Here is a 24,919-nt window from a genome sequence, read left to right as displayed (position 1 = left end):
TTATGTTTGCAATATTTATACAAAGCACTTTGATTTATTGTGTTTTACGTGGTTAGTTTTCGGCATTTAATAACTAAACGTAAAATACGTATCTGAAATTATTGATTTTTAACAACTTTTTTAAAAATTACGTAATTGCCTGCAGGTACAATTAAACTACTGAGATAGTGTATATTGTAGTATCTGTTGTACCGCAAGTTTTTGTTCAGTTAAAATTAAACGTGGCATGCATTTACCTACCACAGTTTTACCTAGAAGTTTGTGGTTTGACATGAGTAGCCCTCGTGGATATTACAACATAGAGCTTACCGTTCGGTTTATTTTAAATTTCTAGAAAACATGTAGCTGTTTAAACCGCATTAAGATTATAACGTGTGAATTTGATAACTGTCATGTTAAGTTAACCACTAAGATTTTTAACAAAGTTTTCACCTAGATGTTTTTGAGACGTTTTATTTAGCCGAAAAAAGTAGTTAACGAAGGCAGGCCTATTTACGTTCAGTTCGATGATTGCGCAATCATATTTATTTCATAGTGTATAAACGAAATTGCATTTAAAATTATGTTGGATATTTTTTTAGGTATAATATTTAGGTAAAATAAGATAAAAAGTGAAGTTAGAAACGCAATAATGTAAAAAGTTTTTTTTTACAAATTAGAAACAAATAAAATTCCCTTTTTTCAAACCGCATGATGGGGCTTTAGAGAAAATGATGACATGTGCGTTTTGTTGTTTACTTTTTAACGTCATGAAAGTTTGGTTTTTGTAACTATATTCAGGGAAAATAAAGTTTGTTTAGTCTCAGATTTAATTAATAAATTAAATGGATCCTTGGGGAAATATTTCGCCAACAGATAAAGACGACAAAGACTTATTTTTTAAAGATTCTTACGTGGCAAAACCGAACGAAAATGACAACAATAAGATAGCTTTAAAAAGCAACGTAGTTACGTTATGTTTGCAACCTGCAAACAATGAAAAACTTGCAAACAGTTCTGACGTTTATTTACAAAGATTAGAGTCAAAGTTAAAAAGATTAAATGCATCACAAGCAGACAAGAAATTAAACGCTTCTAACATTTTGAAGTCTTTACAATCTAGAAAAGATATTCAATTTGAAGACGTGTTAACTTACTCAAGCACTCAGAACAATTATGATAATGATCTTGAACCAAATGATGTAAATACCAATGTTTTACGCCAGGAATTTTTAAGAAAATTTTACCCAGAGGCTCATGCTGTTAATAATATCGAACTTTTAAATTTACTTGAGTATGATTTGCTTTCTACTGTGACTGTAAGCGAAAAATCTAATACACTAAATGAAAAATAAGATTAGCATATGTTTTTTATTTAAAAACTGTATTTATATTGGATGTATATTTTGTATTTATGCACATATGGTATAATTTATATATGTTGTTATTATAAAAGAGTTTATAAAATTGTATTTACTTATACCTTATATATATATTTTTTTTATTTACAAATTTGGTTATAGGTTTAACTATTTACATATAAAAAATTAAAAAAATCACTGATTCTTAATTTTTTTGTTTAAACAGTTTAAAAATTTATTATTTTTTCTACCTGTTTTTATTATTTACTTATATAATATTTGAAATGTTGTTTTATAATATTTACCAATTATTGTATTTCAGGTTTGTGTGATTAAAAATAGGTTAACAACCGTATAATATAAATCTGTGAGGCATTAATAGAAATTAAAAGGTAACAACATGTCTTCAAGTATATTTAATTTAAAGTTGTTTTGAAATTACTAATTGATTAAATAATTTTATATGCAAACAATTCTAAAAAAGAATTAAAAGATATGCGAACTCATTCCTTAAGATAATTTAAAATTGTTATTTATTGATTTTAATTTAAATACACTTTTGGGATTAATCTAACTTTGATTGAAAATCTTAATACTTATATTTTAAATTGCATTTTTAACTTAAATGTTATATATATATTGTGTTTGTTTTAAAATTAGTTTTTATTTTACTTTTTTATAATTAAATTTTTTTAAATCCTGAACATAACATTTAATTGATTTTTGCATTGATTTATAGATGAGGCAATATGCTAGAAAACACTTTTAATGACTGTTATGCCATTTGTTAACATATGTTAGTTTTTATTCACACTTTTTAAAGTGCTAATAACAATAATGCTAATTTATTTACAGCTGGGTTAATTGGTTTTGTTATTATTTTTATTTATTATTTATTTTTTAGAGAGGTCAAGAATAAAAAGCAATTAAGACATAGAACTGGTGAGTTAGTTTTTTATAAATAATTAATTTTTACCAGTTTTTAAAATAAAACTTTAGTTACTATTGTAGAACCAATCACTTTGCTTTCTAAATTAATATTATAATAGGTGGTCTGTAATTAATTAAAAGTTGGTTCTGTTTTTACTTTATAATTGGGAATATAGAGGAACTGCATAATTCATAAAAAAAATTTATGTATAATTTATCATTTAAGCAGAATCAATTAGTGTAATATATTATCCTGGAAAATGTTTATATTATGTTTACAATATTAACACTAACCGTATGTATTGTGAAGTGTATTAGTTAAATTCAAATAGAAGTTTAAAAAGACAATAGTTATATAAATACTAGACTAAATGAATTTGTTTTTAAATAGATATATTAAATTTAAATCGAAATGGCAAACAACTCTAATGCTTTAACCCCGACAACCATGTTGAACAACCAACCAGAGAAAGTTAAAACTTCTTATAAGAGAATGGCTCAACAACTTGCTGCTGGTGGTGCTGCAGGTATTAAACATTTATATACTATTATAAATTTACTTTAAAAACCTATTTTTAAGATAGATTTGTATTGCATTTGACTTAGTTTAGGTTAATTTTAAATGAAAATTCTTGCTTGAAATTTGTGCTGCTAGATGGCACTGTTGGACTATTAGAAAATAATGATAGACAGCAAAATAAGTGCTTTTTATATATATATACTTTAATTATAAAAAAGTTTGTTGTTGTTGTGTTTTAACTGTTATGGGTCAAATGCACTATTTAATTTTCCGTAGACAAGCATGCTAAACGGGAAAAATAATGTTTTTTAAGTTTTTTTTTTAATTTATTAAAAATGGCAAAACTTTTTGTTTTTTGTGCTTTTATGTACCTACCCTGTGTACAACTTTTACTCTTGATGGATGACAAAATGTCATCACATCATAACTAAGTTCCCATCCCATTCAATCTTAAGTGGTCATCTATTCACATTTAATATCAGGTTACTAAAAGTCGATTACCATAATAATAACCCAGTCCAAATGAGGCCGAACATCTTCATGACAGTCACGCAACTTTAACGGTAACCACACTTCCCCGCAATCCTGTTTTCCCCACTTGGGTTTGATTTCATGGTTCAATGCTATGTTGTCAACCTCATCGTTAATTGATCTCATCTTAAAATATATCAATATTGTTTTTCAAGGCCGATCAAATTGTTAGTCATGACGAATTGCTTTTGTATGACTCAGATGTTTCTTGACAGTTTATTTCACAATATTTATTTGAAATGTGTATTTATGTGAAATTAATTTTTTTGTTTCTTTTCTAGGTCTTGTGGAGATTTGTATCATGCATCCCTTAGATGTGGTAAAAACAAGGTAAGATAAAAAAACCAAAACTTTGTACATATATGTTAAATGAACAATTAAAATTCACTAAGAACATGTATAAATTAATTTAATAAGAGGCTATTGGTGCCAAAGCTAATTGGTGGAGTTCAATTTTTAATTAAAACTTTTGTTTTTTTAGATTTCAACTTCAAGGTGGGGGTGGTAATGCAGTTGTTTACAGATCAGTTGCTCACTGTTTCTCAACTATGTACAAAACTGAGGGGTGAGGTAACTGTTTGTATTATTTAAATTATATCGTTTTGCATATTTTGTAAATAAAATAACAGAGAATTGTAATCAGTTTTTAATTGTAAATGTAGGTAAAAATTATTGGTACACTTCTACAATTTTTTTCTTTGGTATTATATAATTAAGGACCAGCATTTATAAATATTTGTTTGATTTTTTCCTGGTAGATTTTTATCATTCTACAAAGGAATTTTTCCTCCTATTTTGGCAGAAACACCAAAGCGAGCAGTAAAGGTGAATGCAGTGTTAATTTTGCTTTAAATGATTTAAACTATCTATGTTTTAAACAGTAGGATGTTATTGTTATTTTTTCTTTGAATTGTTCATAGATTTTAAGTTAAAATTTTAATAACGGTATTATTTTTATTTTTCAGTTCTTTTGTTTTGAAAGATATCAAGATATTTTTAGTGGAGGCGGTCCTAAAACACCTTTGGTAAATATAAAGATTATCACTTAAATAGGAATTCAGTAGATTTATTAAACTTATTTTTGCATAATTTTTGATCTGAAAAAAAATATTTGCTCTTTGAAAAGAAAACTTTAAAATTCCATTTTTTTCATTCAAAGTTGTTTGCTTACTTAATCACACAACAGTGATTGACAAACGATTACATGTTCCTTATACACACAAACCCCTGCTTGCACAGTCTCTAGTACCTTTGTCTGAACATTTAATCTCCAATACTGGCTTACTTGTTGATTTAATGATAAAGCCCTCGTGATAAATAAGATGGATTGGTCGTGTGCTTTTCAGATCAATTTCTTTTCGAAAACTTTTGGTCAACATATTAAATTGTTTTTTTATACCACACTTTATTGGGCGTGAATGGCATTCTTTTATTATGACACTTTCTATTAAGTTTAATACATAGTTTTAGTGACAGCAAGCGCTTATTCGTTGTAATAAGATTGGAATTTGTAATCGTGAATTATCTGACAGCAATTCGCCCACTTGAAATGCGTAGGGATTTTGTTTTTTTGGCATTGTAAAGATTTTCACTGGACCTTATCATTTTTTTGAGACCGCGTTTCTTAATTCAGTTTCTTTTGTCAGATTCAAGAAGGATTAAATTAATTAAAAAGGAAATTTTGCAAAGTGCTGAAATATTAAATCATCACTCGTAAATCATAAGATTTTATTTGTAAACATATGAGTAATCAAAAGTAATGATTTTTTAAGGATGACCACATTTTTTACCATTTTTGGAATTTATCTATTAAAAATTATTCTTTTTTTAGGTTTATTCGATGGCTGGCCTCTGCTCTGGTTTCACCGAAGCCCTTGTCATCAACCCTTTCGAGCGGGTCAAAGTTCAACTACAGTCTGAAAAAGATGTCAAGTTAAAAGACGTAAGTTAAAGATGACTTGCTAAGATTACCCAATCTCGCTTCCTTGCGACACAATTATCTCCGAAAATATTTTTATTCATGTTTCCTGTTCGTGTGCTAAGCAAATACCGCTAATTTGTTATTGTCAGATTTTCTGCGAATTGTTTTTAATTTGTTGCTAACTGGGTGGGCCCTGAAAAGAAAAAGTGTGCGTGTCGTTGGGTTATTGGATCCCGTTAATTGTACGTGGGTTTATTTTTACCTGCGACGCACAATGGAGAACTTGCATATCTGGCATAACTGTCACTATTGTTAGTTTGACACTTAAATGAAAGATGGGGAAGGGGCCGTAGGGTAATCTTATCATTGTAGACTGATCAAACAACACTCAGACCATTGGGTTATAAGTTTTAACCGACCTGGGGCTCTTGTCACGCAATAGTGGGTGAGCCCGGTTTTAAAAAGTGGCTTACGTTGTTCGAAAGTCAATAAAAATGAGCGACTAATGACGCTCTGGGCCAAAACTCGCTTTTTTGGTAATTTTTCGGTCACGCCAAACTGCAACTCAATGGGTGCTTGTTTCAGCCAGCCTGAAAAGACTGACACAATTTTTTTCTCCTTTTATCGTTGGTTATTTTATTTCGCCGATCGCATTAAGATTATTTTGATAGCTTTTATTTGCTCAGAGCCACCTTTGTTTGTTCTTTACTTTATTTTGAAATAACATTTGGGGTATTAAAGGTAACCTTTACATACAGAGTAATGGTGCATGCAATAATAAATATGTATTCATTTTATTGTTATATCATTGTTGTTTAAATTCAACAAATTTTGTAATTTCAAACATAAATCTTTTTTTGACATTTAAAAGAATGTTTTCGTTTTATTTTTTGCAAATTATTTATTTGGATTTTTGTTTTTAGCAAGAATCAACTTTTGCAAAAGCTCGAAAGATTGTTAAATCTGATGGTTTAGGGATGATGGGTTTAAACAGGGGGTTGACAGCTACGCTGGGTAGGCATGGAGTTTGGAACATGGTTTACTTTGGAGTTTTTCATTCATTTAAAGGTTACATTCCTGAAACTGAGGTAAAATATTTTTTTCCTGATATTTTTTTTAAAGTTAGTAATATTTAGGCTAATGGCACAAAGGTTTTATTTTATTTCAAGGCATTAACTAAATAAACCAATTTTACAGTCAGTAATTTTTTATTATACATCTTTTATATATCAGATAATTTTTTTGGGCAAAAATGATAACACATGTAATAGAATCACATGTATAACCATTTTACATATAAACACTATTGAAACAAATATAGTTTGGGCCACCTAGTAACAGATGTTTTTAAACATTTGCACCTGGTATTATTTAAAAATGCCTGAATGACAATTGTATCCTATTGTTGTATCAGATTTCAAAATTAAACAACTTATTTTATATGTCCAGCAAATCATACAGCTGGACAAATATTAATAAATGTCATAATATTTTTTGTTTTAAGGTTATTTTAATACTAAGTTAATTACGAATTTATATGCCGAAACTAAAGAATTTTTTTGGTATTTGTTAACCTATCAAAATAATAATTAGTTACAAATCTTTTTATAAATTTACTTTTATATATTAATATTTTTTATTTCGGATTCTGATAATTTCTTTCATAACAACTAATTAGTTGCTACCATGTTTCATTCACTAGCTATTATAATAATTTATTTTTTACACTCGGAAATCTTTGACAATACAATCACCAATTACTAACTCCCATAATTTGTAGCTTAATTTTTCTTTGGCGTTGATTTAATTAATGTCGTTCGGTTGATTTAAAATCTGGCATTCATATCCGCACGTTCTTCTGTTTGTTGGAGAGCCTAATTTTTTAAGTCAATTTTACACGCCTACACTTTACAAAGTATGTCGACTGTCGCACGCAATAACGTCCGCAACAAAAACCGCGATTCTATTTTGACATCAACAAAATTGTGAAGGGTTTTGAAATATTTTTACCAGGCTTTTCTATTTTTCGACCCCCATTTTTTTAAAAATTGGTTTTCATTTTAGTTACAATCGAAGAATATTTTTTCTGTAAAAAACAAAAACTATTTTTTACATAAACAATCAATAATCGATCGAATCGAAATGGAAACAAAATCCCAACGGTTGAATTAGTTTCCTTGAGGCCTAACCGTTGATCATCCGAAACTTTCAGATACGCTCTTTTACCATTGACTTAACCTGATCACGCTGTGTCGACAATCTTGTAAAGTTGTTATGCTTCTCAAAGCATGTCCATTATGAGTTTTGACCATGCATGGGTAATATGGGGGCTTCACATGTAAACAACCGTAGTGGAAACTTTTTTATGAATGAGTCGAATTTAACATCGTGGGAATTGAACATTCTGCTCTTACCAACACTTATATTAACTTTTAATGTCAATTTTTTTAGTCAAACACTCAAAAAACTGTCTATAAACTTGGTTTGGGGCTTGCTGGTGGCACACTTGCCTCTATTATTAACATCCCATATGATGTAGCTAAAAGTAGGATACAAGGTCCTCAACCTATTCCTGGTCAGATCAAATATTATGGAGCTCATAAAGCAATGTATATTATATTCAAGGAGGAAGGGTAAGTAAAAAATGTGTATTTAGAGATTTAAGTTTTATTATGAGTGTTCTGTTTTGTGGAAATTACATTATTTGTTGAATTGTTTTTAGGTTCTTTGCCTTATACAAGGGACTTGTCCCTAAACTTATGAGACTTGGTCCAAGTAAGTACTCTTGATTTTAAGTTTTTATTTGTAAATGTAAAATAAATAAAATGGACATTAAACTTTAATTTTTTTATAATTTTTTAGGTGGTGCAATTATGATGTTTGTTTATGAAACATTTTCCGAATATTTAGCTAAGAGATTTCCCTAAAAATATTTGAAATGCCAAATTTTGAAATTGATCAAGTTTTCTATCCTAAATGTGAGCTTGCTGCTTTGTCATATCAATCCAATCGAATTTTAAAATTTTTAATCAAATTATTTAAATTTAGTTTTTTAATTTTGTTAACTTTTGTTTAATTTATTAAGAGTTTTTTTATCAGGACTTTTTTTTTGAAATTTTTTACAGTATTTGGTAGGTACAATTTTGGAATGTTATACCTCTAAAATACTGCTAGTGCAATAAAAAAATTGTCGTGTTAAAATAGTAAATTTTGTTTAATTTCATATAGTTACTGCAATACAATTAATTTGTTGCAAAATTTTCTATGTCAATTAAATTGTTTTTATAATTCTTACCTATCTAATTTATGTCAAGAAAATAATACAATGCATTTTAATTTAATATTTAATTGTGGTGTTTTACTTATATTTATTTATTATGGTTTATAATTTTCTTGTCTATTTTATTTCTTGTTTTTTATTCTAAATTATTAATTTTTCGAGAACTATCTTAGGTTGTGTATTTTATTTTTTTCAATTAAATTTTGATTGTTCAAATTAGATTTTCTAGGTTTCAATCGACATTTTATGATCAACATATTTTTTTTCAGTTTGTGTTTAAAATATTTTATAATTTTTAACGATTTTTTTGGGTACAGCTTTTATATATTTTTGCATAAAGATATATTTATTTTACACGTTCTTTTTCCTCTAAATCGCGCAATGATATTATAAATAAGCGTTGGTGTTAATAAAACTGTTCTATTAAAAAAACATTATTCGAGGTATATAGGCATATTAGTTTCCTTTTTTGACATTTAAAGTTAAGTATAGTTTTTCCTTTTTATTGTTTTTACGAAATGTTTCGTCAAATATTACTTTTCGCTCAATTGCAATTCGAAATCTGAGACGATCCTGCATCACTTTACAAATCAACCGTGACTTTAAAACTTACGTCACGTGACATGCCAAGTCCCTGGTTTCCTTCCAGTAATGTTTAATCATGATTTCTTTTATTTAAAACATCTTTTAGGATTGACCTTTGGTTATTGGTTGGGGCCTAAGTTATTGAGTAGCCATTTATTTTGAAATAATATCTGGCTTATAAAACTTAGGCTACATTATGTGGTAAGTTACTGTTTTAGGTATAAAAACCCTTCTATTAAAATTGTTTATTAAGTAAACTAATAAATAAAATCTGATCTAAAATCTTGTAACAACATTATAGTGCTGTGTAATAATGAAGCTTTATTCAATCAATGGCTTTGCCCGATATAATAAACCAAATCGGTTTTAACAGAACGTAAAAATACCAATAATATAAAAAGGTTAGTTGCGACTACAAGTAAAATAATAAATGTTAATTTTTAGGCAAGTCTACTACAATATACATAACAAAAGAAAATGGCAAAGTATACGGAACAAGTACAGTTAGAAACTTGTAAATTAGGAATCAACAAAAAAGGTGATCTTTTATATTTTCTGTATTGAATGTGTTTGCATAGATTTAGTTGCAGATTACAAGATGAATTTGCAACTATTAAATCTTATAAAAACTATAGTAACAATGTATATATTTAAAAGGCAGCAACATTTTTATCATATATGGCCTTTAACTGTAAGGCAGTGTATAAAATGGCTAAACAATACTAGTATTTAGCCATATTATGTATAAGCTATAGCCTAACGAAAGCAGTTTATGTAGAATGTTTTTCTAAAAATCTCATTTTTTCTATCATATTGTTATTGGAAATTCGGTTTACTCTTTTATGCAATATCTTCAAAGCTCTAGCAGCGGGCAAGTTACAATATCTTTTTTTATTTATGGCATTTTTGTTGGCTTGAATCAAGTTGAGGTAGCGCTATGAGCTGAATTAATTGAGTCGGCTGGCGACTTGCAAGCATTCGGTAGTTTTGCTTCACCTAAATACAAGAACATTTTAAATACTAATTTAAAATATGGCAAATACAAAGTTAAGATACAAAGTTTAAATCTTTCTGAGGCAAAAACAGTTGCCAGCAATATCAACTTTGTTTTCGGCCGAAACAGCTGTGCGGCTTCAACAGTCGGACCGCTGACAAAGACTGCCGATGCTTTGTTACAACCAAATCAAAATAAAGCAATTTGTAATACCATGGCGAATAATTAAAGGTCGCCAGGTCAATTTACGTTAAAGTGATCGTGATTCGGATTAAAATTAAAATAAAATTTGCCGAATTGCAATTTTTGGTTGGCAGGCAAAATATCAAACAAAGTTAAACCCCCTATGTGTACACAAATAGGTCACAACTCTAAACACGAGATTTGTTATTAAAATTTAAAACATGTTGAAAGCTAACCTGCTTGCGAAGTGCTGTGATGTTTTCCATAACCTCCCAGACTTCCGCCATTTTGGTGAATATTATGATGCATGCTATGATCATGCGCGTGAGGCATCATCATCGTGTGGTCTACGCTGCCAAGAGTACTAGGATGGGGCAAACCAACAGGCTGTTGTTGCCAAGCATTTGGGTGCCCGTAAGGAGGCATATAAGCAGACTGTGGGTAAGTGCTAATTGGGTGTTGGGGTACCGATGTACTCGATGTCACAAAGAGTGGATTGTGATGTGGTGCAGAGTACGAAGTACCGGCACTAGTAACTTGGTGCATTGGGCGGTTCTGTAAAAAAGCACAATATGTTATATTTTGTAATGATTTTCAGAGTTTTAAATTAATTCACAGCTTATATTTGCATAACATACCTCACTAGATGTTGCTTGTAGTGTTGCAACTTCCCTAGCCGTATTCTTTTCCACGCCGTTTAAATTTACCGAAGTCGCCTGCGTAGGCGGCGTTACGCCATATGCAGTCACGTTACTCCATTCCTCTATTTTTGGAATCATAGAGGGCACGCTTACTGGCATTAGCTGATGATGATAAGAGTTGGCGCTGGTTGAAGTTGCGCTGTCCAAAAACATCGAATTTGAATGAGGTGGCATACCTGAAAAGATAAAAAGTTTGATAGTTTTCTTGCATAAAAATATTATATTTTAATTCACTTTTTGCGCAGATTCTGCTTTAATGTTGCATAAAATGACTGAAATTGGAATCTACGAAAAACTAAATTAGTTAGGGGTTGTAAATCCTTCTTGTAACAAACTTTTTTTGTTACAAATGAACCTTTTAAAATTCCCAGGCCTCTTTGTTATCTATTCATTGCAAGATATGCATGAACGGTAGTTTTAATTTCACTTTCACATCATATATCAGCAAGAACAAGTTGTGCACGGGCGCAATTGCATGCAAAGGCAAACAGCACGCCTTGATTGCGAAACTTTAAGGCCAATTTCAAAACCAAATCCCTCGAATTTCGGATGAATTGCTTTAGACCAGGCGTTAATGATTGTTACTAAGTGGCCAAAACCTTTTTAAATGTAACAACCCAGACCAAAAAGGTATGGCATGAAGGGCTACATTTCACTGTCTTGTTATAGGGGTTACTGCCAGGCGTATATGCATAATGCATGCCTCGTATTTTGCGTTAAAATCCGGTATTTAAGATGCGCGAGCCGTCTTTTTAAGGTTCATTTACTCGCGAAAAACAATATGGCGAATTGAAATATCATTAACGCGGGCGATTGCCCGTATTTTATGAACAGTTAGAAAATATGACTTTTTTTCCAAAAAAATTACCTAAGATTTTTACATAAATGGGCGTTTTTTAAGCTTCTGATTTTAATGATACCCTTTCTGCTTAGTTATTGAAGGTAGTATATTTTAATAACCAGTTTTTATAGAGTTTAAAAATGTTGCATTACTATATTTTTACGGCTTGTGAAAATCGAAGTGTTTTCGTTTTATTTTCATTTGTTGCACAATTAACTGATCTGTAATTGAATTCCAATCAGCTGGGTTGTGGAATTTCTCGAGCAAGTAAGATGAGATTTCGATTAAACCGCTTTGCCTTAATTTTAATGTAACTCGATAGTTTGTTCTTTGTAAAATTGAAAATCGAATTTTTTAGGAACTTTAGTAAATTATTAAACTTTTTTGGTACTATTTAAAAAGGTATCATCCTTAAAAAAAACATTTTTTTTTAGAAAAATTTACTTGGACATGTTTGATTTTTAAATTTTGATAAAAAAACAATTTACGTTAATCGGCATACTTAAGCATTTTAATGTTTTTATATCTCTAGTACTGGGAAGGTAACGCTACTTTCATTTTGGCGTGACTTTGCTATATACACAGTTTTTAGCGTAGCATCACGCCATGAAATCTCATTCTAATATTGCATACGCGTGATTATTTATACCAACTTGTGTAAACAATTTAAGAGCGATTCCAACATCAAACGAATGATCAATTATAGCTTTTGTAAACTAAATAATTGTTGTCCTATTAGATTAAATGGAGTATGAGAAATGGTTACTCCATTTTAACTTGTTTTGATAACTACAGAAAACATATGCCTAGCCTAACATTTAACTTGAAATACTATAAGAAAAATTCTATCTTTTTTATAATGTATCTTACCTTGGTTATGAGGTTGATCGAAACGCGGGAACCCTAAAATTTCGGTAACAGAATGTGAATAGAAAGGGTGGTGAATGGGTGAATTCCTTAACGGCCCTCCCCCTGCTGAATTGGGTATACTGGGTTTAGTTGAATGTGGCACAACATAGGGTGGGTAGATCGGGCTGTTGTACATCGGGCGCATTGCGTTCGAATGCGGGGGGAGGGGGTTGTCGGGCTGGCCGTTAGGAGCCGGGACGTAGTTGGGGTTAAGAGGGTTGTTAGGGTGCAGAACGTTGCCGATTTTATTTCGTAAAATTCGACTGATTGAGCTTACTGAAGGTACATTGTATTTGTCACAAATTGTATCGCTCAAAAGTCTGTCTCGTATCTCCCAAGCAAAAATCCCTGGGTCTCTTATTTTGTATTCTTTAATTGCCTGAACCACTCCGGGGGTTGTCACCCTCGGTTTACTGCCCCCGATCGCACCGGGAAGTATCGACCCGGTCTCGTTGTAGCGCGCCAGGATTTTACTGACACAGCCGTGGGACACTCGTAGTTGTCGACTGATGTCGCAAGGTCGAATCCCGAGCTGAGCAAGTTCGATGATTTTAAGTCGAATTGTGTTGGGCAAAGGTCGACCATTCACAAACACTCCGCCAAGTTGGTTCACTTCTCCGAAAGTTTGATCTAAAAATTAAACTTGTTAAAAAAAAGAACAAAAAATCGACTTTTAAAAAAAAAATTTAAAAACTAAATTTAATTGATATAAATAATTTTGAAAAATAGGAGTATAACAAGGGAAAAACATTTCTTTGGGCATTTTTAAATATGAAGTTATTTTGTAGCAAGTTATTCACAAAATATTGTAACAAAATGGCGAAACAATACTTTATTGTAATTTGAAAATTATGTCTTCTATAAAAAAATTTGTTTTGTGGGTTAAAATATTGTACATAAATTGACAAAAAGTTTTTTTTTGTTATTTTAAAAGTACCCAAAATTTCTTTGTGTTTGGCTTGCAATCTGTTTATTGATAATCTTTCAGCTGGTGTTAACGATTTCGGGTCTAACCCAACCGTTTGCCTCAAACAAGAAATCATTTTTGATTTTGATTTATAATTTAATTTGTTTAGTTTTTACTTGTACTCTGTTAAACCGAAAAACACAAGCGTCAAAATTTACATTTCTTTCTTTTTGGTTATACTGATAAAAAATTTTATTTATTTTTTAAATCAACTTTCAATTTGAACAATCAGCAACTTAAATTTATCATAATTATCTAGTTTTTATTTTCTACTATATCGACATATTCATCATACTTTAAATTAATATTTATTTTTTTGCAAGGTGTCTAAAACTGATAGCGATAATTGTTTATAGACATTGTACCATAAACAGTTATTTAAACAAACTAACATTACACGACCCGGCCTTACTTGTGTACTGTACCTCCTACCACAGATAGCTACTTTTTGTTCGACAACGTATTTGCTTTGTCGTATCGTTTAGAGGCTGGCTTTTGTGCTAGTATTTGACACCATTGCGTACGTTTCACACAATGCTCTACCCGCCCCGACTCGAAACGATATAGGTCTTTTTCAAACAAGATCCTTTGTGTTCCCACTCTTCAAACCCCCTCCCTTACTTTAAATTAAATCGACTAAAATAATAAAAAGCACCTAGCAAAATTTATCGCCTAATCCCGCAAATAAACTAGATAGATGGATTTGCGCTGATAGCACCAAGTGTTTATTGAGTTTTTTGTGTGGGGTATTAGGAATAATGGTGGCGTTTATTTTCAATGGCGATATGTCAATGCGTTTTTGTGTGCGCGTGTTATCGGGGTGATGTATCAAAATTGTGGCACACTTTGCTAAATAACAAGTATTGTTAAAAAATTGGAAAAAAATTAGTCACAGTACAATAATTTGTAAAAAATTGAATTTTAGTATCTGTAGTATAAGTCCAAAAGCCCTTTTCTATTAAAAATTTATATTTTGTCTACCATAAAAAAGCATTGGTTAAATACACCAGCACAATTCTTAGATCATGACGAATTGACCGCCCCTAAACATATAATAACCCAGATAAAAGCGTTTTAATCACAAACATTCGTGCTTTGAAATACATGGTAAATTAGGCGGCATATCTGCTCGTGCGTATAGCTTATGATAACTAGTATGTGATGTGCGGGTGATATTAAAATCACAATTTTCTTAACCGACGCCACGAGTAAAATCTTGTTGTGCTAACTTTCACTTCTGAAGAGGGCCACCAGCTTAATATCTATGTCTATTTTTGTTTTTCGAAAGTATTATAGGCATGTAGAAAATAATGTTTCTATAAGGATTATTTAAAAAAAATGTTAGTTAATTTAATTTTTTTAAATGTTTTTATTAAAACAAAAGATTTTTTTAAACTGCTTTTATTTTTAAAACAAGCAAATAATTCTGTCTATTACTTTATTAATTTGGTTGTTAAAATTAAAAAAGGACAAATTTATTTTTAAATATATTTTTTTTATTAAGGTTATAATTTTGCTATCTTTCTTATAGTATAAGCTGAAAATAACTTTTAAGAATTTTTTTTGTTTGGATAAACTAGCAATTTGACTTTTTAAAATTATTTTTTTTCTATCTGTCTTAATTTATTTTACAAACATGTTTTAATTATTTTTCTAAGTCAAAATACCTAAAAATAACTTAAAATTTTTCTGACATAATTTCTAAAAAGTTACAAACTTGACTTAGTCTTAAAATTATAAAAAACAAACTTACTTCCAGTCGTTGGTATCATTGACATCATTCCAGTGTTAGGCAGAGGTGCACTAAATGTTACTGGTTGATTCTGAGTTGGGGTTTGCATGTTAATCATACTTTGACTTTATGTTGGTATGCTGCTTGTATTTATCAAAATGTCGCGATTCGATGCCAGTCTATAGAATGTTTTTTCTTCGCTGAAAAAACAAAAGAGAAAATAAATTTCAAACACTATGTAGAAATTTTAGACTGTTTTTAATTTAAATTACAATTTTATTTTCTTTAACAAAAATGTTATTTTATTTTAAATAAATTATTATTTTACCTAAGTTTAAAAAAATATATTTTAAAGTTGTTAAAAAAAATTAAAGTTTAAAATAAAAATAAATCTTACCGTTTTAAACTTTCTTTACTTTTAAATAAACTTTAAATTCCGCTTAAAATGGAACAAGTCTCGTTGTTGTTATGTATCTTAATACGACTTAATAGAGATAGGGGGCCCTTATCAATACCCAAACTTTGCTCTAACGCTTGGAGCTTCATGCCTTTTTTACCCCAAAAGAGTCACGTGACTTCATATACTTATACCCTTATGATTTCACTAGGTAAGGCGAACCGTAATTTCTACGGATTTCTCTCATACGTGGCAGATTGTAGGAATTTAAGATTATCAGGTAAATTTTTAAACGTAAGTGGTCTAATTCTTAAGCCTGTCTTATTTTTAAATAGAATTGATTGAAAGGGGGCTTAGGAATTTTTTTATAGAAGCTTGTCCCGCTTTTTTATATAAATACGCTATTTAAAGATTGTACTTAATTTGCTTTCGTTATTATTGTAAATATTTTAGTTTTTCATGAACTTGAAAATTTTTTTCAAACTTGCAATATTTTGTAATTAAGAAAAAATTACTTAAGAATAATTTTGTTAATAGGTAAAAATTTAAACCCACGTTTTTGACATGTTTTTTACCTTTCTTTATATCAAAATAGTACAATCAAACACGTGTTTTTTTTAAATCTAGTATTTAAAGTTTTTAAAAAATATTCTCAAAGAAATTTATAGATAGGAAGTCACAGTTACTTTGTTATTTCCGCTATATGGTCAACAGAATAAAAAACTTTAAATTTTTTTGATCTTCTAAAACTTGTACAACTCTATCTTTGATTTAATCTTTTCTTATTGGCTCGCTGAGACAATGGGGTACTTTGTGACGTAAGCATATTTTGGTGCACCTGCGCGTTGCGTAATAATTTGTAAAACGTGTTCATTTTTTTCGAACTTTATTTCTATATTTAATTATTTTTTGCTTAAAAACCTATTGGGGTAAAAATATTTTTCGTAAATTTTTTAAAGGTCAATGTAATATTCTTACAATAGAAGTTACTTTTTTACTGACGCGCCTTTAAAATGACATTTATTCAATTCCAAGAAAAGCAAGAAGTCACAAAAATTTTTTTAGAATTGGAACTTTTAAAAAACAATTTTGAGACAAGAAAAAACTTTTCTAAATTTTTTATTGACGAAATCTAAAAATATTTGCCGTTCATTTCACCCTTACTTCCCTCGCCTTATAAATATTCGTCCTGAAGAAAAGCAAGGGAGAAAATAAACTAGCATTTTGGCAGCTCATTCCTGATCGTATAAACATTTCGATTACACAGTATCGGGTTTCTCTTTGCCGTCTTGTCAGCAGCTTCCATCGACGATTTTTCTTCGACGCTAAAACAAACCCAAAGCACGTGGGAAAACTGGATCGTAATACCTTCACACGTTATACTTTTGCGCCACTTTCGTGACGTCATCAAGTTATCGTGACGTCATAATTGTAGAATTCTGTGTGTGAGTTTTGCGTACTGACTGGTTGTATATATCTAGTTGATTAATTACAACATTTATTCTGAAAATTTATTTTGAAATGTGCTGATATCTTTTAAGTCTCAACTTTGTCTGAAATCGTAAAAAGGTGACGAAGTATTTATCGTAATAGGAAAAGGTCACGCCTAATTTCAACTATTCACAACACCGAATTAAGAATCCTACATTCTGCCATATCGCATTCGCAAAACAGGATTTTAAATGACAAACGCTGTACAACATTTGGTTGAAAATATTCAAGTACGGGTGGGCTGCTTATTTTCTAAAACATAACAATTTTTTTCAAAGGGGTTAGTCGAAGAATGTTTGTTTTTTTTTCATCTTCTTTTAAAACGAAAAAAGTGCAAAGGGTCAAAACGAAACTATGCAAAAACATGCATTTCTAAAAAGGCTAAAAATGACTAAAAAAATTTAATACTTGGGTAAATTTTTTTCAATTTTGTGAAGCATTGCATTCCATTTTAAGACATACGTTTTTAGTTGATGCATCCATTAATTAAGGGTCCACTTAGGTATTGACAAATGCGCTGAGGACACTGTCTCCAGTCTAACAAACAAACTACATTGCTTAAAATCCTATTTAAACGACGTCATCTTAAACACTTAAATCTTTTAAGCAAGCTAGACTTTTAAATCAACACAAATTCTGGACGAAATTTTTAAGCGATTTAATTTGGGGTTTAGGATTATTGAAACACGAACCCAGCCCCGGATTAGATTTCTGTCCAGTGGGGTGATTAAAACAAGAATTTCGAGTGGGGTTAACTCTTAAAAAGAACAATTAACTGTCTTATTTATTTACAACTGTGATATTTATTAAAGCAATTTGTGTTATTTAAAATCACATTAAATGTTAGGTCGAGTTATTTTTAAGGAGTTACTAAAATTTTTTTATAAGTCATTGTTGCTGGAAAAGGGTGGTCTGAGGGGATTTCCCTTTTTTGTCACTTTCAAAATGGAGGCGATTTGTTTTTCAGTTATTATTGCGTCGAGCAAAAAAGAATTTGTTTGTTTTTGTGATTTTCGCGTCGCGTGAGAGACAATACATTGTGTCGCTTAATTTGGCCAAGAAAAAACATTCTGAGGGTTTTTGTTGATTTAGGCAAGCCAAAAAAACGATCTATGATTCACTGGTGTCGAATTACAGGCCTTATAGCGCGAGATGGCCAGAAATTTATCGGATTTTGGCGTTAGTAAGACATTTACCCGCTAAACAGTCACCTTTCACCGCGGCTTCCCTATTTCAAAACTACGTCGAAATTGATGATGATTTCTATGGACCACCATGCTTGATTAATTATGGCAAAGACCATACGACAACCAAAATATTCGTAAGCCTTACTGTGTGCGGCATTGACGACACAACCTCATTTTAACGCGAAAAATATTTCTTTTAAGATTTTTGTTTTCGTACGTGCCAAACCTATTTCTATGGGCCTGTCATTAGTAATAGACATAAAGGAAATTCGTTTCTGAAAGACACTTCACCCCGTTTCCTGCTAAAACTATATTTTTAAAATTATCAAGATCGGTTATATCAGTTTTTCGCTTTCAAACCGCGCTTTTGTCACATTTATATTTGTGCCTGTCTCGAGTATCTGAAACAGTCTTTAAACTCTTAAAAGCTAAATTAAAAACGCGCAACTTTAGACCTATAAATATATCGATTACGAGCTGTTTGTGGTTATTGCAATATGGTTAACAGTCACTATATGCAAACCGGTCAGTGTCACGAATTAGGTTTGGACAATTAACACTGAAAAGCCGACGCCTTGATATGATACGGCACTCATCACTTTAAATCATCTCGGTTCTTTTAATCACAATTAAATCTTCCATACAGGATCGTCGCTGCATGGCAGATAGCTTACACAAGGGCACGTTTACAAGGCTGGCGGAAATGATGCGAAAAGAAGCAGATAAAAAGTAATTTTTAGGGTTGGCGTAACTTGATTGAACCGAAGTCCCATTTGCTCGTGCTGGCTGCTTTGTCTTTGCTATTAGCGTTCCACAAGCCATGACATATAACGTTACATCAAATGAATTGTAATCAACAATAAGGTTTTGTCTTATAGGGCGGGTCGCTTACACTTTTAACGGATGTTTTAGCCTGTTAGGCTTTCTACAAAGCTGCAGGTTTGAATGAATAGGCGGGTCGATTACGCGATCTTCTTGTAGTTTTGTTTGTTTCGTAACAATGAAACTGGTAATACGACAATACACTGTTGTGACATTTAACCCAAGCAGCAATTAGGTCTAGCCAATTATAGGGAATTATTTTTAACTCAGGCATTCTTCGGGTCAACGCATGCTTAAAATTAAATACAAATTCGTTTTAATTTTGCGCTTAAAAATTTAAAGTTGTGCAAATTTAAGGTGCGTTAGCTTTCTGTCAACGTCATGTAAACTAAAACTAGTAAAATTTTAGGCTTCATATATAGTTTAATTGTTTTGCTAGTGCGCCATCTAACGTCAAACAAACTCGCACTTTTTATTAAATTTATTTGCTTGAATTTAAATTTCTTTTTCTTTATTTGCTTGAATTTAAAATTTCTTTGCAGGAATCATCGTTACAATTAAAATATTCTTTTAATTAACTTTTCTTTAGTTTACATGCACTCTTTTGGTGGTTCAAACACAGCTCGGTCTTTTATTCCTGGTGTCAAGTCGACATAACTAAAAAGAAATCAAAAAGGTTATTCTATTAAAACGAGGTTAAAATTAGCCTGGGCAAAGCCCACCAAATCAAGTTAAAAAATAGTATATTTTTTATTAAAAAAAGCTTACTCATAGTCAACTTTGGAATGTACTGTTTCGTTAAAGTATTGAGACTGAATAGGATAACAACCGTGAGCTGTAAAGGTTTGAAGCTCAAATCCTAAAAATAAATTATTCATAAAAATTCCACTTACTAACTTCTTACACTATTAACAGTTAATGTCGTAGTCTTTAATATTCAACCTACCCCCAGTAAATTCATGACCCCAGCTTTGCACTATGACCCCCATTCCTGGGGCGCTTAGAGACCCAATAATACTCTCCCCATAGAAGGTGGAATTGGGGTGAACTTCGATAGGTATAAAAGTGTGGTTGAGATGAATCTTCTCACACTTTTTCGTCTTAAGATCAATCCTGTAGTGCATATGCTGTAACAAAATTTACATCTGCTTTATTTTTTTTATATAACAGAAATGTTTAGTTTTGTAGCAAACTTAATGAATATAGTTGGTTTATTTTTTAGTTTTGGTCTCATATTTTGTTGTTATCTTTCATTTCGACACACCATCTATAGCCTAGCTTAGTTTTGATATAATTTTATATCAAGATATAAAAATAAAGTTAACATACTTTTTGATACAGGTAAATGTTGTCGTAAGCTGACCTTGTTCCGTTCACATCAACATCTTCGATAAATCTTGCTCGTTCTCCATGCTTATCATAAGACAAATGACCCCGTAAAAATACTTCTTGGTGGTGATCGAACTGTTAAGGTTTGGTAAATAAGTTGTCGAATGTTCTAATTAAATATGTTAAAATTAACATAAGATGTTTATCAAATATACTTACCAAGTATGTTCTAGCCTCCCACTCTTCTGGTGCTTCTAAAAATCAAAGAGATTTTTTGTGAGCTTAGATAGTTTTAACTTAGGTTACAAGCATTTAAAAAATGATCTTAAATTACTTACGACATCCATGTTGTCCCTGTGTAACAACTGCTAAAACAACTGCACATGCTAACACAACCCAAGCTCGCATTTTGTTTAAAAATATCAAATTTAAAGTAAAATCTGAAAGCTAAATAACACAAAAATGTTCAGACATTGCTTTAAAATGAAAAACCTGAAAGTTAAAGCTTACATTCTCTAAATGGTCTACCATGCATTTATTTAGTTTGTTAGTAATCGACTGAATAAATGCATAAGTATACCTATTAACTGAATACAGAGTACACTTTATCATGCATGCAAGTTTGGAAGCTTTGCAATAAGCTTAAGGATTGCTGCAAACAGTGTGTACTCGAGTTTGCTAATATTTAACTAAATAATCATTTACCGTTCTAGATACCGGTTGCAATAAATACAGTTTGATAAACAATTATTGCAAGATTAGCACCTTTTTATTTGCACTCAGTATATTAAAGTAGCCTACAACCAATGAAAGTGGAGAACATATTTAATATTTGTAATATAATTGCCTCACATGATAAAGAGCAAATACTAGCCGCGTGATTTTTCAAGACAAAGCGAGGTCGTTCCTCTTATTCCGGTAGTTAATTTGTATTTTAAGGATCGAAGGTTAGAAATAATTTTGCAGCAGCAGCACAGTAAACTTTGCAAGTGTTTCTGCAAACTATTGTTGAATAGGTCTTACAACAGCGTAGGTGTAGACAAAACAGATGCACGTATAATCTAAGCCAGTTATTTAAATTAACATCAAGACATGAGTTTTGATTTAATAGGTCTGCTTTTTTTAATAAAGAATTAGAGTATTGAGTCACATGATAAACTATGTGATTTATACCTATTTTTAGTTTATTTTATTAAAAAATTAGAATAAAAACTAAGATGAAATTTGCTCTTGTGGTTCTGTCTTTGATGTTAGTCGTTCAGGCTCAACATGAAGAAAGATGTGGTAAGTAAAAAAAACTCTTGAAATAAAAACATGTTTTGTTTTATTTTTCATTTTTTTGTTTTAGACGCTCCTGTTTATTTTCAAGCAAGGTTTTTTGAGGTAATTTAAATATAATTTATTCTTTAAATATTATTAGTAAACATAGTTACTTCGTATCCTGCATGTTTTGTTTTATTTATATTGGAAAGCTATCAACAATTTTAAAACAAGTGAGTAACTTACCAAAATAAATTTTTGTGAGACAGTATGATCATGTGACAAACTACTTTCGAAGAGGAGAGATGTCGTATGATGCGGTGGAACAAAGAGTAAGATATTTGGAAAGTCGTACCGACAACGCAACTCGACCACAATATGACGTCATCATTCGTCACGATCTGGTAAGAATAACTATTCTAAGATGGTATCCTCTTAACGTTACATGACCATGAATTTTTAAAAAGTAGATTTCAGTAAGTATCAAACCAAACCGAAAAATAATTCAAGATAGAGTAATAAAAATGCCATCGATAATATGTGTTTTTTGTTTACTTAATATAGAAAAAGGAATACAGGATTGATCTGAAAACAAGACACTGTAATATTTCTGATCTTACTCACTCTTTTCACCCTATTGCAACACCGGAAAATGCCCATTTTCTTGGTGATAGTTCTATCGGAATGCCAGAAAGAGTTGGGGAGGGTGTAATAGTGGCATCTTGGGATTACCGTGTAGAGGATACAGATTTTACTGGTAAGGTTTTTTTAGTGTTTGTTTATAGACGTTGGTATTAAATTTGACTTTGGTTAAAGCTTGGTAAACTAATGATTTTATAAATATAATTTATATTGGCTCTGTTCAGTAGGCTAATATTGGTTGAAAGCTTTCAGACTGTTTATTTAAATATTAAAAATTGATTTACAGTTGAAAACAATATTTAGTGGTAACTGATTTATCCTAAACCAAATTCACAATTTAGGAGATGCAAGTATGACTTTGACTAGATTTGATTGTGTGCCGGTTCAATACCGTTTTGTTGGACATAACTCCAAAACTAAGCAAAATTATCGTTTACATCGATCGTAAGTCCTTCTTAAAAGAACAATTCATCTGAGTGGTTTATTTTTTTTAGTTACTATTAAAACATCTATTAAATATTTTTATTGTTCTAGATATTTTGATGTAACTCTTGGATTGAATGATCCCAACATCTTCGATGTTCCGATGGAGTGTAGAAAGTAATTCCTTTATTAGACGATCCTCTAAGTTTATCATAATTTGTATTAAAAGTGTAATTTGGGTCTAATGCAAAGTGATAGTTGCTAAAAATTTTATTCATAATAAATTTGGCATTATAATAAAGCTGTGTCATATTTAATTGCAAAACTAAACTAGAAGATAAGATTATATAGAATAAAGTCACACAGCAAATTTTAAATAGTGAAATATAATCAAATTGCGCAAATTACACTAAGTTTTTAATTTTGATTTATCAATACAATGAGGCAATCGTTGTATTATAATCCTCCACTTTCTCCAATGTCGTTGCACTAAAAGCCCGATGTCTTTTCTCTGGTTATTTCCCCAAAGGTGGATCACCAAATATTTTGATTTGTTAAATTTTTTAATATTCGAGTCACCTTCTTTAAGGTGCTCTCGCACTACCCCAGTTAGCCATGCGTCATCCATTGGAAAAGTCCGAAAAAGTCGTGATTTTTGATAAAGTTTGGTCATAAACTTAACTGACATTATGTACAGTCCTCCAGCACAATAAACTGGGTAAATATCTTGCGAGTATTCGCTCTTTGAAACTTGGTATTTGCTGACATTTCTTCTATGCGGTTGATCACTAGTTTTAAGTGCAAAAACACAAATAAGTGAGAGTTTCAACATTGTAGTTGTTGGCGTTTGTTTTGTGGAAATCATTGTACCCAATATTTCCTCTTCAATGGCTTGTATCAAACCGCCTAGGTTGACTACAAAGTCGTCGTCGCAAGAGGCATATATTGTATCGTTAGAAAAATTTTGTTGTATAACCCATTGCATTCCGCTTAACAGTTTAATTGGCAAATTGCTGCAAGAAATTAGATTTTTGTACCAAGAAGTTATCAGTTTTTAAATGTCAGTTTATTTAAAACCTGTATTTACCTATATTCATCAGAACCGTTGTATTGTAACATGTCGTTAAACTTTTTACTTTCTTTTGCAATTTTAGTTTGCAATTTTTGATCTGCTACAGTACCAACAAGAAACACGATTGTTATAATCCACTTTTTAACTTTTTGGTATTTGCCCCACGTTTGTCGTATAGATACGCGTCTGTCATAGTTTTTTGCTGTCGATTTTACCACGATTACAAGCTCCCAATTTTTGACTAAATTGTAATAAAAACTTTTCAGTAAAAGTAATTAGAAAAAATAATTACACAGAGTTGTGCCTTAAATTAAATTTTGATAATAGAATAAACATGAACCTACCGCTACTTCTAATTTTATTGTTTTTGCATTCAACTTCCAAGAAACTAGAGTCATTGCGTTTTGTTGGGAGATATATAAAATCCATTGCTTGCCTTGGCTTATCTAATAACCAATCCTTTTCCGGACCTGAGCGTATTGAAGTATTCTTTTTCTTTAAGGCCAGGGTTTCTGGCATAATAATGTGTAGGCCTAGATTGTTTTTAGGTTGTTTTAATATTTTGCTGTTTGTGTGAACATGATTTTTTTGCCTGTCAAGACAAAAAGGTTTTCAATATAAACAAAATTATACGGTCTTTTCTTTTATGATACAGTTATCATTCTGCTTTACTTACGTTTTGATTTGTTGTATTTCTTTTCCTCGCTTAAGGATGGTTAAAATAAGGTTAATATTTAAAATAAATAACATAACCATAAACAATTTAATAAGGCTGATGTTTTTTATTACATAAATCATCTTTTGCATGAAGATGTGTATTATAACCTAACCTTTAAAATTTTTGTTGAAACTTTACTTCGTA

General features: G+C 30.7%; 6 protein-coding genes across 7 annotated transcripts; 3 read left to right on the top strand and 3 right to left on the bottom strand.

Moving 5' to 3' along the window:
• The first annotated feature begins 645 nt into the window (after window positions 1–645).
• LOC145755430 (uncharacterized) lies at window positions 646–1,395 on the top strand. The gene has a single exon (XM_082571664.1). The coding sequence runs from the start codon at window positions 825–827 to the stop codon at window positions 1,332–1,334; it is 510 nt and encodes a 169-aa protein (XP_082427790.1). The 5' UTR covers window positions 646–824; the 3' UTR covers window positions 1,335–1,395.
• Window positions 1,396–1,662: 267 nt separating this feature from the next.
• On the top strand, window positions 1,663–8,338 carry LOC145754799 (mitochondrial 2-oxodicarboxylate carrier-like). The gene is made up of 12 exons (XM_082570922.1): window positions 1,663–1,732; window positions 2,245–2,282; window positions 2,662–2,797; window positions 3,603–3,651; window positions 3,803–3,886; window positions 4,080–4,146; window positions 4,287–4,346; window positions 5,153–5,263; window positions 6,166–6,330; window positions 7,694–7,875; window positions 7,965–8,017; window positions 8,105–8,338. The coding sequence occupies exons 3-12, from the start codon at window positions 2,683–2,685 to the stop codon at window positions 8,167–8,169; spliced, it is 951 nt and encodes a 316-aa protein (XP_082427048.1). The 5' UTR covers window positions 1,663–1,732; window positions 2,245–2,282; window positions 2,662–2,682; the 3' UTR covers window positions 8,170–8,338.
• Window positions 8,339–9,415: 1,077 nt separating this feature from the next.
• On the bottom strand, window positions 9,416–15,961 carry LOC145754538 (paired box protein Pax-9-like). Of its 2 annotated transcripts, XM_082570603.1 has the most exons (6): window positions 15,832–15,961; window positions 15,456–15,634; window positions 12,697–13,365; window positions 10,923–11,161; window positions 10,521–10,839; window positions 9,416–10,103 (listed from the first exon to the last, which is right to left on the bottom strand). In XM_082570603.1, the coding sequence occupies exons 2-6, from the start codon at window positions 15,550–15,552 to the stop codon at window positions 10,027–10,029; spliced, it is 1,401 nt and encodes a 466-aa protein (XP_082426729.1). In that variant the 5' UTR covers window positions 15,553–15,634; window positions 15,832–15,961; the 3' UTR covers window positions 9,416–10,026. The 2 variants fall into 2 exon arrangements, with proteins under 2 accessions (XP_082426729.1, XP_082426728.1); XM_082570602.1 differs by lacking the exons at window positions 15,456–15,634; window positions 15,832–15,961 and adding an exon at window positions 13,673–13,914.
• A 3,960-nt stretch (window positions 15,962–19,921) lies between these two features.
• LOC145755664 (mammalian ependymin-related protein 1-like) lies at window positions 19,922–21,068 on the bottom strand. Its single transcript, XM_082571916.1, has 6 exons — window positions 20,999–21,068; window positions 20,880–20,914; window positions 20,661–20,795; window positions 20,278–20,458; window positions 20,100–20,190; window positions 19,922–19,988 (listed from the first exon to the last, which is right to left on the bottom strand). Exons 1-6 carry the CDS (start codon window positions 21,066–21,068, stop codon window positions 19,922–19,924), a joined length of 579 nt encoding a protein of 192 aa, XP_082428042.1.
• Window positions 21,069–21,877: 809 nt separating this feature from the next.
• LOC145755663 (mammalian ependymin-related protein 1-like) lies at window positions 21,878–23,166 on the top strand. Its single transcript, XM_082571915.1, has 6 exons — window positions 21,878–21,944; window positions 22,009–22,043; window positions 22,190–22,324; window positions 22,485–22,677; window positions 22,904–23,006; window positions 23,097–23,166. The coding sequence occupies exons 1-6, from the start codon at window positions 21,878–21,880 to the stop codon at window positions 23,164–23,166; spliced, it is 603 nt and encodes a 200-aa protein (XP_082428041.1).
• A 228-nt stretch (window positions 23,167–23,394) lies between these two features.
• Window positions 23,395–24,576, bottom strand: LOC145755662 (beta-1,3-galactosyltransferase 5-like). The gene is made up of 3 exons (XM_082571914.1): window positions 24,402–24,576; window positions 24,073–24,298; window positions 23,395–23,998 (listed from the first exon to the last, which is right to left on the bottom strand). The coding sequence occupies exons 1-3, from the start codon at window positions 24,574–24,576 to the stop codon at window positions 23,395–23,397; spliced, it is 1,005 nt and encodes a 334-aa protein (XP_082428040.1).
• Between the last annotated feature and the right edge of the window lie 343 nt (window positions 24,577–24,919).

Source organism: Corella eumyota, chromosome 6, assembly GCF_963082875.1.
Source record: "Corella eumyota chromosome 6, kaCorEumy4.1, whole genome shotgun sequence".
NCBI classification, from domain to species: domain Eukaryota; kingdom Metazoa; phylum Chordata; class Ascidiacea; order Phlebobranchia; family Corellidae; genus Corella; species Corella eumyota.
The sequence above is the reverse complement of the archived record's forward strand: the minus strand, read 5'-3'. Positions and strand labels throughout refer to the sequence as shown.